This window comes from Trichogramma pretiosum, unplaced genomic scaffold (assembly GCF_000599845.2).
Source record: "Trichogramma pretiosum strain Unisexual culture from Peru unplaced genomic scaffold, Tpre_2.0 scaffold52, whole genome shotgun sequence".
Classification (NCBI taxonomy): Eukaryota; Metazoa; Arthropoda; class Insecta; order Hymenoptera; family Trichogrammatidae; genus Trichogramma; species Trichogramma pretiosum.
In genome coordinates this window covers 912450-928683 of record NW_019641695.1, presented here as the reverse complement: position 1 = coordinate 928683, position 16234 = coordinate 912450, and the positions used below count along the sequence as shown (strand labels likewise).

The 16234-nt window shown below is 33.6% G+C and overlaps 1 protein-coding gene across 2 annotated transcripts in view; it reads left to right on the top strand.

The window, feature by feature from the left end:
- LOC106650755 (peroxidasin-like) overlaps positions 1-16234 on the top strand; it is a 167947-nt gene that overhangs the window by 35558 nt on the left and 116155 nt on the right. Inside the window, exons 2-4 of one of the 2 annotated variants that reach the window (XM_023462012.1) lie at positions 4969-5043; positions 6397-6555; positions 13636-13771. In XM_023462012.1, the coding sequence (XP_023317780.1) occupies positions 13693-13771 (79 nt within the window). In that variant the 5' untranslated portion in view covers positions 4969-5043; positions 6397-6555; positions 13636-13692. Of the gene's footprint in view, positions 1-4968; positions 5044-6396; positions 6556-13635; positions 13772-16234 lie in introns of those variants that run through there. The other variant, XM_014368957.2, reaches the window with a different exon arrangement.

Below are 16234 nucleotides of genomic sequence, written 5' to 3'. Positions count from 1 at the left end.
TTTTTATTTTTCGAATTTCCAAATGAAAACCATTAGAAATCTTAGGGGTTTCGTGCAAATATCGCGTCCTCGATACCTAAACTAAAAGTTAGTGGGGTTTAGATTCAAGAAAATAAAGTTAAAAAATACACTTTTTTCTCAAGTCCTTCGTTTTTGAGTAAAATTTCTATAAGTTTTCATCCAATTTTGCGAGTTTCGACCGCCATTTTTTGTGTTTAAACATTAATTTTTTCAATCGGTACCCCGCTAACTTTCAGTTTAGATATCGATATTTGCACGAAACTCTTGAAATTTCAAATGGTTTCCATTTGGAAATTCGAAAAATAAAAAAATTTTTTTTTTAAAAATCATGTTTTTTGGGTAAAATCAAGTTTAACTTTTGTTCTGATCATTTTTTCGAAAATCTGAGATCCGATTCTGAAAGGGCATTAAATTTTACATTAGAATTAGTTACTCGCATATTTTTTTGACCCCATTTTTACCAAAAATACAGTGGACGAATAAAGGGTTGAAAAAACGTCCTCTTGGGACTTAATGGGTTATATAATTTTTTATGAAGAAGCTCTTTGCCAATAAATATTGGCAGCTGTTTTTATTTCGAAAACAAACGAATTTGGAGGAAAAATTATAAAAAAAACTTTTAGAAGCCGTCGAAGAATGAACGTAATTTTTTCAGAATTTTCAAGGCCATCCATAATTATTTCTGAGGAAAAATATAATAAAACCGTCAAATTTCAATCATGGAAAATAAGATATAGACGGCCTCGAAAATTCAGAAAAAAGTCATACGTATTCCTTTACTAATTCAAAGAATTTTCAGTTATTGGTATTTTTTTCTTTCGAGTCATTCTTTTTTTAGATAAATAATGGCAAAGATTTTTTAGTAAAAAGAAAATGATTTTAAAAATGAGCCTTGTAGGATTAAACTGTTCACAGGAAGCTTTATTATTAAGTACTAAAAGACCCAAAAAAGTTTTTGACCAAGTTATGTGACCTGAAGGTGAAATAGTCTTATTGTTATAGTGAATGCGATTAGGTATGGTGCACATAACTACCATTTTGTTAAGAAGGAAAAAAGTTAGATCCTTTGCTCCTCTGTCGACAATCAAGATTATAATGAGAAACGGAGATAAGCTTCTGTTGTAAGTCGAGGTAAATAAAAAAAATGAAGAGAAAAATTTGCAAAAGAATGAAGAATGAAAGTACAGTGATGGAGCGATAATCTTCAGCATCATTGTACCTGTAGAGCGTTCATTAAGTATGTCCTGAGTTGAATATCGCAAGCTATCCAGGTGGAGACTATAGAAAAAAGTTACAATGACACAAGTCAGTAACAACTAAGTGGTATAGACATTTGTTGCATTATCTGAAATCAGGCTAAACTAGCACCAGTCTGAATAGAAACGACGGCTTAAATCGAGCGAATTCACTGGTTGCGCGATAAAAGAATTATCCTCTCTTTTCACTTCCTTCTTTTCGCTGCCCCACATTTTCTGCACATACTCATACAAACAGAGAGAGGCGGGGAGAAATTTGTAAATCGTAATAGGTACTTTTTTGTTGTATATATTTTTTCAGACCACAATAGAGAACATGAGAGCATTTACACGCTTTGCGAATCTTTTGATAGTGTTTACGTAATTTTATTCAGTTTATCATGCGTTGTTGTGTGCCTCGTACAGTACTCTACATAGACTATGACTAACACAAAAATGTAGTTTATTCGCGATAAAAATGACTGTACAGTCACGTGTATTATTACTCGCTCTTTTTCATTTTAATGCCGCTCGAGATTTGATCTTTGCTCTTATATTTACGTAGCAGCTATTTTTGTTGCAAAATTACATGGTCACTGTTATTTTTTCCCATTTATGATATGTATACATTTGTTTCTTGATAATAAATTTCATTCGCCGCTGGGCGATATCGATCGTTATAGATCACAACAGGGCGTGAAAAAGTTTTTTAAGTAAAAAATTTTATACTGCTTCGCATAAAATAGGATTTTAAAACATTGCAACAAAACAAAAAGAATTGAGCAACATCAGGAGCTACTTTGAGAGGTTGTATAAGTAGCTCGCAGAAAAAAGCTTTAAAAAAATTTTCTTCGCGCACTCGCTGCTTGAAGCAATAAACTTTGAGATTCGATATAAAGTGTTGTAGCAGTAACACCAGTGCAGTAGCACCAGCAGTAGCAGCTTGGTACGTGATACGTACATATAAATAAAGATTTCGCGAAACACTTCATCTAAGCGTAAAATAAATCACAGGAAAAAATAATAAAATCGGTGAAGAGTTCGAAAAAGAAACTGCTTCATGGTGCAAGAGTATGGAAAGACAAAAGATTTTTCTGATACACTCTTCCGACAACTACTGATAATTCAATTTTATGAATTAAAATGCTCGGTAAGAGCCAAATGTGAGGGGACAAAAATACGCTAGAAATTTTTTTTTAGACTGCTGAAAAATATTCCTTGCGTTCTAGAGAATGATTTAAAAAACGGCATTGATGAGGCGGAAAATTATATTTTAGTTATACAAAAATTTGGTGATTGAGACTAGCTAGAAAAATGTATAGAAGTTTATACTATACGGGAAGACCCTTCCTGCATAAAAGAGACGAGTTTAAATTATAATTACAATCGAAAAATGCTATTTTCAATGCTATTCGTTTTAAAGGTGGGACATTTTTTCAAGCGTTTCGAAATTTTTATAAAACTTGAAAATATTATTTGCAAAAATAATGTATAAAATATTATTAAATATTATTTATAACGTTTAAGTTAGTATAGGCATTATATTATGTGCAAAAAACATTAACATTTTTTTGCAATTAAATTTCAAAATGGCAGTATATTTACAAAAATGACAAAGTTTCAACGATCGATTGAGTTTTTTTCTTTTATTCGCGGAACACTCTCTGCAAGGAATGCGTCGGTAAATGGAATTTTCTCTTCTTTTAAGATATTGCTTGATTAAACAGCCTTTCGATAACTGGTATTACCTTTATAGTTGCAAATTCCAGTTCATTACAGATTTTTCATGTTGCGACAGTATTTGCTCTTTGGTTTTTTAAATTTATTTTTTATTTGTATAGAAATACTTATCTATTAGCTCCATTTATGTATTTTTCTCTTTCAATTTAATGAAGATATATGTCAGAATCTAAAGGGATAAAAAAAGAAATGAAAGACTGGTTAAGCCGGATTTAGCAATTACAAAGATGTTGATTTTCTGATGTGATAAAATCTTGGAAGTTCATTCATACATTGACAGCAAAGAGGAATTTGCAGCGAAACATCTCAAAAGTACATGAAATATCGTGTCCCTCTTAACTTTAATTAGTATTTTATTATTTTTCATGAAGAAAGGCAGAATTTATTACAGCGTGCATGCACTTGGACCATAAAAATTAACTGAATAGCATGCGGTGTGACTTGCAGCCACTGCTAGTAGCCTAAACTGCATTGATGTTTGCTGTGCAATAGACATTATTAGAAAAGGGCTGAAATGACCTTTCGACGAACAAATCGTTGCCATGCATGCAAATGCGTGACGATAATCGGTGATACAAACCTGCTCGCACAGCTTGCCCATGTGTATTATACATGTTACACGATCATGGCTGATATGCCATGCTCTCCGTTTATTATACTTCTGTATCCAACTTATAAACTTTTCAAGCTAGCCTTCGTTTTTCACGCACACTTAAGGTTTATCAGCAATGGAGGATTAAAAAATTATTTACAACATCACTTAACTACACTATAATTTTATTTCATGCTTTACTAGTGTGTGAGATTCAAGATTATAGCAGCGATGAATTAACATTGTGCATTATGTTCTGTACATTAGGGTGTCCGTTATTTCCTAAAATTAAAAATCTTTGCTCCACAAGTTTAGATCACTTCTTTGTGATATAAAAACATAATTGCACGGTTTATAACCTATAGGCACAGCTTAAAACCGTGCTTTAAAATTAAAATCGATGTTAACATTTAACCCATTAACTATCAGGATGTAGTGATTTAAAGTAAAATTTTTCCATGTTTCGAGCTTTAGAAAAACTTTGAAATTACATAATTTGATGCATGCAAAACCTGGCTCAGATTTGAGATCCAATGCGTAGTTCAAAAGTTATGATCGTTTAAACGAAAAAATCTGTGCAAAATATGGAAAATTTATATGTTTAAGCGATCATAACTTATTAGGAATGGAAAAGGACATTGAATTTTACTCTAAAAACACTGGATTTTTTTTGGAGTGTATAGATCCCAAGGTGAAAAGCGTCGAACTTATCTAAAAATTCAAGGTATTAGAGTCAAGTTTCCTAGAGCGAGGCCCGCGCGGCATTATGAGGCGAATTTGCTAAATTTCAAACTCGTTGTAACAGCTCCTAAATGCACCTACAAAACCTAAAACATTTTCATAAATATGATTCGTGTTAAAAAGCACGCCCCAACTTAAAAAAACGGAAGTAATTTCCACTCGTCTTCACTTTAATTGCATATGCACATATTACACATTTTTGTATGGATATCTGATAACATTTCTCGCTTTTGCTTTCTCTCTTCTTTTCTCATTCGAGTACGACCGTATTTTGATACGTACTACTGCAGAAAGATTGCATGTTAAGTGCTATTAAATTGACTGCAATTTTTTTCGATATCGGGTAATCATTGACTTTCAAATGTGAATTCTCTTTTACTCGCTCTATATTTTCCAATATGTTTTTAATACATACGTACTATGCCAGTGAATATACTTAATATGGTTGAGGATATCGGGTCTCTAGCAAGGATAATAGCAGGCAATAATGAAAGACTTGGTCCTCGCGAGTGTGTTATTTTTCATAATGTATGTACTTTTTATACGCGTTCAATAATTTACCGATATATTTTTTACCGAATTGTTATTATTATTTAAAGTTTAAACTGATCAACTCATTTTATTTATTTCGTGTTCTAGATATGCAAGGCGGAATTTAACAACATGACATGACCAAGACTAACTGACAAAGTTTCTGAATAACAGTCATCAAAGGTAAATATCAAAGACCAAACGATTGTGAATGTATTGGATCGGACAACAATTATTCCAGCCAGGAGTAAAATTCACAATTGGCATTCGCTGTTGTTATGAAATTGAATTAGACACTGACCTGAATAAGGTGGAGTAATTATTGTAACGTCGTGAGGTCTTTGCTATTCTTAATACGCAATACACACCGTACGGAACGATATAAAGCCGCGCATATGGGGACGGATTCAGAATAAGTAACTTCGGAGGCACCATACTTTTACAACAAAATTATTCGTTATTCTTATTTTAAATTATTCCTATGCGTAAGCATTTTTTTCAATTTGAGTTGTTTTAAATTATGTTTATGCTTATTTAAGGTCGGAATCATGACGCCATTATTTCTCATTAAAAGTCATGCTAAAAAAGCAAAAAAATTTTACCTTAAAAACTATTTTTCACCTATATCATCTTGATCATATTATTATGTGGATCGTATTATATCGTGGATTATTTTTATGATGTATCAGACTGGAATTTATCGTTTAAATTTTCAAAGAAATAAAATGCGATTTTGAATGTAAAGGAACAGCACAGCTTCGACCACAGTCGAAATAGCTCAAACCCCCTCGGAAATTTTCACTTTCCTATATAGGTATATACACTTCCATGTATGCGTTATTGTGACCGATTTGATCAAAACTTGCCGTTACGTTATCCGCTTACACTCGTTCGCGATACAGACGAAATGAAAAAAAATAGAAAATTTTCACTATGCTATATTTTCGTTTTTCACTATCCGCAGTCCGTTTTTTTTGCTTTCTCTCATTTACACGTTAATCGTTTTCCGTCAAGTCTTTTTTCGCACACTTTTTGGTGCACAAAAAGCGTTTTCGGATACTAGTGTACGGTAAATTGCCGCGTTTTTATAGGATGTATCATATTTATTATGTAAGTATTTTCCAATTGCTACTGCATAAAATTGTGTAAGGTATATGCCTCTATTTTCGATCCTGTCCCTATATTCAATCAATAATTAATATTAACAACTTAATAGTACGTAAGAAAATTTTTTTTACTAATTGGCTGAATGAATCGAAATCTTCAACAGAAATACATTATTCAAAATCAGATATCAAGTTTCAATCCTACATAAAAAATTGATTTAAATTTGATCGAAATTAGGGCCAAACTGATCGAAAATAGGGGCGTATACCTTATGCTACATGTGCCCAGCTTTTTAAGCATAGTGTACGCGAATAGTAAATTATGTAACAAGTTCGTCAAGAAGATGACTCATCCGGGAGTTGTTTTTGCCCAAGCGCAGCGTTTATTAAGAATAATCGAAATAATTGAAAATATTTTTTTTTATACCAGCGGCCCAGAAATGACTACGTCCGGCCTGTACGCAAACTGAAAAAAGCTATTTTCAGGTTACTGGGTATGAAAATTAGCATACAGGTCGAAGCCGCAAAAAAAGTAACCTCCAGAGTACGTGCTCATCAGCCTCGGCTTCGCTTCGACTGCTAATTACAGGTACTGTAGGACTTTCCTTTTTTCGCGACCAAGGGCAGTAATATATAATTTTGATAGTAAAATATTTTTATACTACACCTGATTGACCAAAACAAACTTCTTTTCAAGCTTCAAATCCCGCAATTACATTACTTTTTTTATAATACTTATCAAAACAGATGATTCTTCTGTTCTTAAAGCAAATTTTTGATACAGCGTGCGGAAAGTTCGTAAGCGTGCGGAAAAACGAACTATCCGCAGCTGTATCAAAAAATAGTATACTCAACTCGTGCGGAGTATGTGTTCCAACTCGTGCTCCTGCTTCCCTCGCTGCGCTAAGTGCTAGTATAGTCTTACAGTAAAAGAAATTTTATTTGGTTTACAGAACTTGGATAAGAGTTTTTTTTGTCCATAAGGTATAATACGAACATATTTTACTATTAAAAAACAACTTTTTTCAATTATTTCGATTTATATAGCCGTTTTTAAATATCTGTTTGAAACACCAATCTGTCTCTTAGTATAAAGGAATTTCAAGAATATTTTCTGATGTAAAATGACTTGTAAAAACCAAATTTTAAATCGAAAACCAAAAATTTAAATATAAAAATTTCATTTTCATGTGTTTAATAAACAGGATTCAATACAGGTGGGTCCCCTTGAGAGTTGTGGACCCACTCGCGCTCAATCCTGATTTTGACTGATTTTGGATTCGAATTTCATGATTCTTAAAACATAATAATTTCTTGTTCAAGTCGAGCGTGTACTGCATCATTATGAATGTTTACGTATACTGGTACACACTTAATACAATTATTTTTAAATAATCAGGAGTAATTCGCGAACGAATGCAAGACTTGATATGGTTTAAATGTAATAGAATCATGATCAAGTGCATCTGCATAATATTCGTCCAAATTATTTTAAGCTTTTCGACTGGGGCACTTTACTGAAATTTTTTCACATGTCACTGGCGTATATTGATTCGTTAATTTTTCTTTCCAGTCGAAGAATAATTCATAAAGAACTTGTAGATCGTGTGCTTCGGATGAAAATGTATCGGAACTCTGGGAAATATTGGATCGTAAAAACGAAACGCGCAAACCAACGTAATACGTTGGTTACAGCGTTGCTTGTTACAAGTACATTATTTGAAAAATCGTAGCTTCTTGTAGTGAAGCTCAACTTAAAATTGACCATATACACGTGTTCCTATTAATAACAAGCCGCGTATACATTATGTTTCGCTGGCAACTTTTTCCATATCACGCTACGCTGCCTTTCTGTACGATATATCTCGAGCATTACATAGTGTAAGCGGGATCGCAATGAAAAAAAAGAGTCGAATTTCGGGAAAGCAATATCGCCCCATCGATGGAATTTCGATGTCCGTGCTCACGAGGGCGTATATAGTTTGTCAATATATCTAAAGTAATTCAAGTGGCTCACTGTTTAGCTCGTGCGAGCCCCGAAGAATCAACGTTACAGGCAAGGAAAAAAAAGGATATTTTCCGGCTCGATTACGTTCACTCAGATCGTGCGTGTGACTTGGACCGAAATACAAGTTTTATTTGTCACGTTAACACACGCTGAAGTACCTGCGCTAAGTAATATACCTCTGCTTCATCATACACTATTTTTCACACTCGTGCCTTCCTTCCAGTATATGGTAAAAAAACGCTTTCTATCATTAACTTATGCGGAAAAAGTCAGAGAGCATCTTTCACTGAATACAAGGACTGAACGACAAAGTTTGATGAAAGTAACTGAAACAAATATTCGAGGCATTGAACAGTGATGCATTTTTCCTAAATTTTATAGTTCATTAATAATGTATATTAGTTACATTTGAATAAGAGAATGAAAAAGTCACCTCGTTGTTCAGTAAAAAAGTTTGATTTATCAAAAATCAAACAAGCAATTCATTGCTGAGTAATTTTTAAAAATACACGGAATTCGGAAAATATAATTGATTTGTGCAACATCAATTGAATGACCGTTGATCGTGAATGCGTATTAAATGTTATACGATCGCTAAGAAAATATGTTTATTTATGCATATTTTGGAATTTCATCGAAATTTGTAACTGATGTATGGAGAAAATGCGACATCACCGAGGACATTTAGTCTTCTGTGTTCGAAGCATTCGAACGAATTAATCGCTCGCTAGTGCGTGAACACTGAAATGAACATGGATTTGCGCAGCAGTGCCTCGGAGCCTCACACACACACACACACCCACACATGCGCACGTTAGCGTCATTTGGAAAGGGTGTTGTACAACTTGCCGTCATTCACAACTTCCGGTCGAGTTTGCTAGTGTACGCAGTCACTTGCACGAAACATATTTGTGCCATGTTGTAAGCTACTGCCCCCTCCTGTTGTTTGCATTATCATCAATATTATCGATAATATTACACAGCTTTTGACGAATGAATTTTGACTTTTCAAGTGCAAGCTCTGTTTTTAAGTGTAAACCTATGTTTTCGTTTGTGTATATTTATTTTTTGTTCATTTTTTTCCGAAATAGATTTTCCTCGGTACGTGTAGCAACTACAATCTAGTACTTGAATACATACTTCTCGATTTAAAAAATAAAGTGAAAATGAAGAAGATTTGTCAATTTTAAACCGTACATCGTTTTTAAGTGATGGTTCAGACTTCAGAGTAGTTATTTATTTCACCTATTACTCCTGCATCGGGTATCGCCGTACGAAGAGTCTCTTACATGCTTCGATTCCCGAATGTACTCCTCTCTTTCTCTCTTGCTCTACAGAGAGGTCTGTTACGGTTGCAAAGACATCAGAGAGCATTTCGAGGGTAAAAATGTCGCTCTCCTTTTCTATCTCTGTACCTGTATATATATATACATATATTATATACAAGCAGAAAAGTATAGAGACGGTATGCGCCAGGCGTTTTGCCGTGATTAACGAGCGTCGAAGAGGCTCTTGTTCTCTTTCTCTCTCTCTCTCTCTCTCTCGCTTTCTCTCTCAACAAAAGGATCTGTTTTAGTCTTTCGCTGCGCCTTTGTTGTTTATTTCCACGACCTCGCGTCGAGTCAGCAGCTCTCCTTCTTTTTTAACCTGTTCCTCCTTTTTTTGTCCTACTACGCACGCTGCACGCTCACCGCATGTACGCCTGTCTTATATGTATCTTGGTTTTTTTGTTTTTGTTCATTTTGTTTGCTCAGTACTTGGTTAATTCCTTTTTTCATCCATCTGACTATTATAGGCAAGTTGGCAAACTTCCTTTGAACCTATTTTGAAACCATTAAAATACTGTCCCACATTTAAATCTATCTATAAAAATTAATTAATGTACGGGTATGTTGATACTAATTTTATACATTCCAATTTTCCATGAAAAAATTATTTGGATAAACCGATACTTGTTCTATTGCAGTTTTATACGTTATAGGATGAAAACGGCACTAAATTTCATAAATGCCTGTGCTTAGAAGAGATTATTTATGAAAAAAAAGGTGTTTCAGATGTTCGGTTTGAAAAATATTTCAATTATTTAAAGGACAGAGCTTTCATAAATTGATTTTCTTAAATTCAATACTGTTACATGATTTTTGCATGATCATCTGTTAATGAAAAGCTGTCCGCCTTCATTTGACTGATTGCGATAATTTTAAATATTCATAAAATGGCACAATATACGTAGCCCAGATTTAAAAATTCTTATGATAGTGAAAATAAAAAAAAATGATTTGTATAATTAAGCTCCTGTACTTAAAATGATCCTATAGGAATTTCACTATTCTTAAAACTATCTCGGCAAAAATATACTGATTATCGACGTTTTTTGCATTTTTTGTATATTCTTAGATTATACGGTTATCTGTTAAACCTTCTAAAAAATTCAGATCACTTGAGAGAATTATTTTTTTGTTGAAAATTTGGTTAATTTTTAGCAAAATGCTCGTTAGCGTTTGTCCTATAGTTGCTTCAGACTAAGCTAGGAAATTTTCAAATAATCGCAAAAAGCCTGAAGTTTTAAAAAACGTAAATTTCAGGCTCGTGGAAAAAGCGACAGGTGGTCCCAAAAGTTCAAATTAAATTTTGGAGATATGTGTGATAAAATCGAAAAAACAAAAAATTTTTGGACATTCGATTTCACTGAGAATCGGTCGTATAAATAGATCGGAACACGTAAGCTCCAAAAGTGGTTTTCCTCGTAATTGTAAGCGATTAGAATCGACGTTTTAAACGTGCGAGTTCATTTTTGATGCTCCTGTCCCCTTTTTTGATCACGTGCTCACACTTCAGTAGAAGCCTTTTTCTACTTCTTTTCTTTTCTTTTTTTGACGTTTAGCTTCTCGTAATATTAACAAATTCACTACTGGATGTTGAAGTTTACTATTATTATTACGCTTATGCTTTTTTCGGGTAACTGAGTATTTTCTGACTCCGTCCAGTATACTTTTTCATCTTCCAACTCGTTTTGAGTCTTTGGTCTCTTTTATCGATCACTTTTAAACATATCCTCTTGTAGATTCTTTTTTTAGACATGCGGGGAACCCGGAACGCAGTAAATACGTACGCAGGCATGCGCACTGGCTAACTATATTTTATAGCAATAGCACTGTGTGGCATAAGTCGCACATTCTGGCACCGCTGCGTTCGCATCACACTCGCATACGCTAACCTCACTTCGCGTTACCAGAAAGTGCGACTTATGCATTGGAAAAGTGAAACAAATTTGAACTTTGCACAGTACTATAAAATGTACGATACTCTTGCTATGGGGACACTTTTCGGCTCAGCAGGACCCTCGCTGCGCTTGGGCCCTCAACTGGGGTATTAACTGGGGAAAACCCCCAGGTGTTTTACAGAGAATCATTTCACTTTTAATTCATTTAAAAATATTCAGTCTCCATTGATCCGAAAAAGTGAAAATAGTTGTAAAATACAGTTTACGTTTAGACCTCATTTTAACGATTATTGACAGAGAAGCTATCTTAAAATGATACTTGCAGCTAGTAAATACTATATATATATTGTTTTAGAACTGTGTAAAATTAATTAACACACTTAATATAATTTTAAATGCGCTCGCGGTAATACACACACGATTTTTTGCGCCCGCTCTTATTGCCGTGGGACTGATGTCATGTAAATATAACATCTCGCGAGATTAGGTGCGCTGTTAGCATTGAGTGTTGTTGGGGAGATTCCTTGGAAAATAACTCGGAAAAAACCAAAAAAACTACTGGAAAAACACGACTTTTTCAGATTCTTTTTTGAGATACTATTTTAAATTTACGATAATACACACACGGTAATAGGTACAAACCAACAGAATTGCACACACTCTACTTTATTTTATAAATTGACTTTTCGTACTAATGTTTTCTGTAAAAAAGCATTATTAATGCATCACAATACAAAGAAATGTTTATTCTTTCATTCGAAAAAAAAATTATATTTATGTCGTTTCTTTCAATTTTATGCCCAAGCCAAGATGAGTTTAAAATAAATCCATGGTAATAGGTACATTTACCCTAAGTACTCGCCAAAGCTTTAATGAAGGTAGCAAATCTATGTGAGCAAGTGAATATATATAGTGAAGAAAGAAGCCTAGGATGTGAGGAAAATTCATGCAATAAAGACATGGTCAATATGTACGATTATGCCTATATGGGAGTCAGAAACGCTTTCACACAAACTAGCGACACCACTTATTATGGAGCAACACCTGCGTATAAGAAGCGAAATAATTCGAAACTTTTGCTGCGCCTTGGGAGCACATCTTCGGCCTCTCTACTATACAACGCAATGTTTTTACACTCACACTTTTTTCATATCCAAGCAAGTCGCAAACTATCCTCTCGTGCATTTATGGTATATATCTTACAGAGTTAAGGAAACACTGTGTCTTTGTCGTCTGCCCCACTGACTTTTACACGCACGGACTTTTATCTACTTGTCGACGGAAGACACGTGTAGCCTGAAGGAAAAGAAGATTATAGTATGTCGAGCTGTGACGCCAAAATTAAATCTACGAAATGGCGTAAAAATTCATTTTGTCGAATTTTCATTTTTATTATTATTTCAAAGGGATTGGGATGCGTGCGAACTTTTCCTGGTTTAATTTTCGATTGATTCGTTCCCTAGCAAATGAAAATTTCCATCACAAAGAAAATAACAAAGAATTGACCTTTTTTAATGAAATTTTGTGCAACATTGGTTTGCGAAAAAATTTGATTTCAAAGTATTTTTTTAATAAAAATAAATGTATGGAACAGCATAATATCATTCAGGATCTATAATTCCAATTTTCTAGTGAGTGTCTTTGATGGTGGATAATGATAATAGTATCGCAGTTCCTCACGGGCATATAAAATTCAGAGTGCACATGCGTCAGTAAAACGCCTCGGGCTGTTGCTGGAACCCATAAACACGTTGCACCTCACCTCTCGTACTTATAAAGACGTGAACTGGATTATAATGATAAATTCACTGGTTTCGGTAGTTATGTACGTATATTTAGGCTAAAAGAGTATCGAATCTCATTACGGCGTAATTTACCGCTTTATACGTTTTTAATTTTGCAAAAGTACACAAACTTGTTGTCTTTTTTTGTAAATATTTTTACAGATAAATTTAGAGTCTATTCTTTGACATGATTATATAATTTTACAGTTGTAACTTGCCGTAAGCAAGCAAATCTCGATCCAGTAAAGTGTCGATTCAGCTTCTGATAAATCGATAGCTATTGGAAGCTCAAGAAGGAACGAGCAGGATTTCATGCCTCGCAGAAGCTCATGTAACGCGTGTATCAGTTCTGATTGAACAGTTTGAGCAAACCCGCAGGAAGATCTTGCCTTGTGTACCATTGCTTAACGTCCTTTGCTATTGGCCATCAGGTCGGATTTTCGTCAGTCTCTTTATCGATATTTGCCGAGTGTACCTTGCTTTGCTCCTTTACCCTCTCTGTGTTTGCGATAATTAATTAATTTTAAATATCAAAATAATCAAATCAAATTAATTTTTTAGATACTTATAATGATTGTTAACGCAAAATCTTCATAAGAATTGCATTACAGTAATATTTTAACTAAAATCTAGTAAACGTTTTTTTGATTACAGAATTGTTGTGAAAAATCCATTTTACTCTGTGTAAGGAGATAAGCTGAATGATTTACCATGTTGAGAAGAATTTCGGCCTTCAAGGCCGTCATTTTGATGCACTTTATCGGACTATCGGTAGCAGGCATACCTTCAGGTTGGTTATAAATTTTGTATAAATTATATAATAAATATGAGTAAAGCTTGGAATTGGTTAATAGAATTAATTTGATAATGCAACGATAAAAAATAATCGAAAATGTATCGAAAAAATTTAAGTGCATAAGAAAAAACCAATTTTTTGATCTAGCCCTCACAGATCGACAGAGGCTCGAAGTTTAATTTTCATTTTTCAAATTTTTACTTTTTTTTTGGTATGACTTAAAAAAATTATTTATAAATATTATTAAAGCACATATTATTAAAATACAAAGTACAAAGAACAACTGTTCATCAAATTGCTTCATCGGTTGATACTTGGCAATGTTCGTTGGATGAGAAAAATAACTTTTTCCTCATTTTCATGAATTTTTTCTTTCTTTTTTATCCTTCAAACTTTACTAAATGTCTCTATTGGTTAACCAATGAAACCATCTAGTGAAAAGTTACATTTTGTTATTCGAAAAAACATTTTCTAATATTGGTCTATTGAAATATTACGAACAAGTTTATTTTAGGGTTATACAAGTTTTCATTTTTAAAGAGTTATGAAGTTATAAATTTAATTTTTTAGAACGAAATTTAACGTCAAAAATCATTGTTCAAATATTTTCTTAGAGTCACTCCATAAAAGCAAAATAAAATTTAAGAAATGAAAATGCAATTTTGAGTCTCCGTAGATTTATGTGGAGTAGACGAAGAAATCAAAATTTTCTGGAATTGTGATTCTTCAATGTACACTGTGAAAGTAGTTGTATGAGGTAAGGAGGGGCATGGGATAACAGTTGAGGCTATGGAGCACATATAAAAAAAGGAAAAAATTTTGATTATTCAAAATTTGTACAAAAAATATAGCTCTTCGTACTACATGAATTAAAAAATGAATTGCCATTGAAAATTTAATCACGAGATTGAAAAAAGGTCGAGCCTTCTCAAAACAATATTTTTTCGAGCGTTGCACAATGTAAAAGGCGAATGAATGCGAGTTCCATAAGTCTTGTGTGTCGTAGCCAATGTCCCTATCGAAAAATAAAATGAGCACTAATGTCAAGGGGTAAAGTGAGAGATAAAACGTCAGCTACGCTGAAAAAGCGATGAGAAATGAAGCGACGCGCGGCTGCGACGGATCGGTAAAACGTAATTGATGATGACAGAGCATACCTATATCTATTTGAACGAAAAGTGCGCGTACTTTCTTGTGTATGCTCTTGTAAGAATGAATTTCGACAAATAAAGAAGTGATCTAAAATATATAAGAGCAGTTTTTTTACTTTTTGGCGAGTTTTGTGGAGAGGTTTCATGGATCTGCTCCAAAATTTAGTATGTTATTTGGGTATATGAAAATAGCCTTCAGTAAAATTTTCAGCCCTGTAGGGGCACCTCAAAGGTTTAAAATTAGCCGTTTTTACGTAATTTTGCGTATTCTTCAGTTATAGCTCGGGCAAAGAAGCATATTTTTTAACCTAGAGAATCGCATTATTTAGGTTAAGACATGTACTTACTTTTCATGAAAAAATTACGTAGAGCTCGATAACCACACCCCCGGTTATTGGGTGTTATTGAAGAGGAACGAAAAATCTCCGAATTGTCGTTTTTTAGCGTTTTTTAAATTGATGTTGAAGACGCTTGGATTAAACTGTCAAACAATTTCTGTGTCATTTCATGTGAAAGATATTTTTATTATCTTTAAATCGCCGTACTCAGATTTAAGATTGGTTCCAGAACGACGGAGATACAGCCATTGAAAAATATCCTAATTACGAAAAGAACGGTTTTTTCTTTACGTTTTTTTTCAATAAAACATGATTTTTCTCTAGATTTCCTCTATTCTTGACTCATATCATGTTCAATAATGAAGTCTGTTTGTCTGCCGATGACAAAAATTTATCAGAAGTTGTATTTTGGTGTATCGATGAACATATTACAATATTGGCTATATAGCTGGATACGAACATGTTTATTTTTGCTCCTGAAGCTTTTTTTTGGGAATTAAGGTACTTGGAGTTTATGAATATGATTTTTGACATCAAATTTGAAATCCTCATCAAATTTTACATAAAAAATCATGTTTCAATAATTTTTTCATATTCACCTTTGGGAAGCAGAATAAAATATGAAAAATCAAAACAAAAAAAGGGGGGACAGTTGACGCGATATAGCCCATATATACTTATACAATCGAGCTAGTGCATAAAAAAGGCGAGTTCGATTGTTGCTGCTATATAACGGTAGATTTTACGCAGACTTTACAATTGTATAAGCGAAGTAAAGTGGAGGATACCTATTGCGCGCATAAAACGAATTGAATGCTCTGTACTTTTCTGCATCATCATATAAAATGTATGTAAAATCGTTTCTCGCTCTCTGCCGCTATTTCGACTTATTCTATCGCTCGACTTCCAGAGCCTCGGTGTATTTTTTCGCTATTGAGTTTGCACACGTCTATGTGCATCGTGACGAC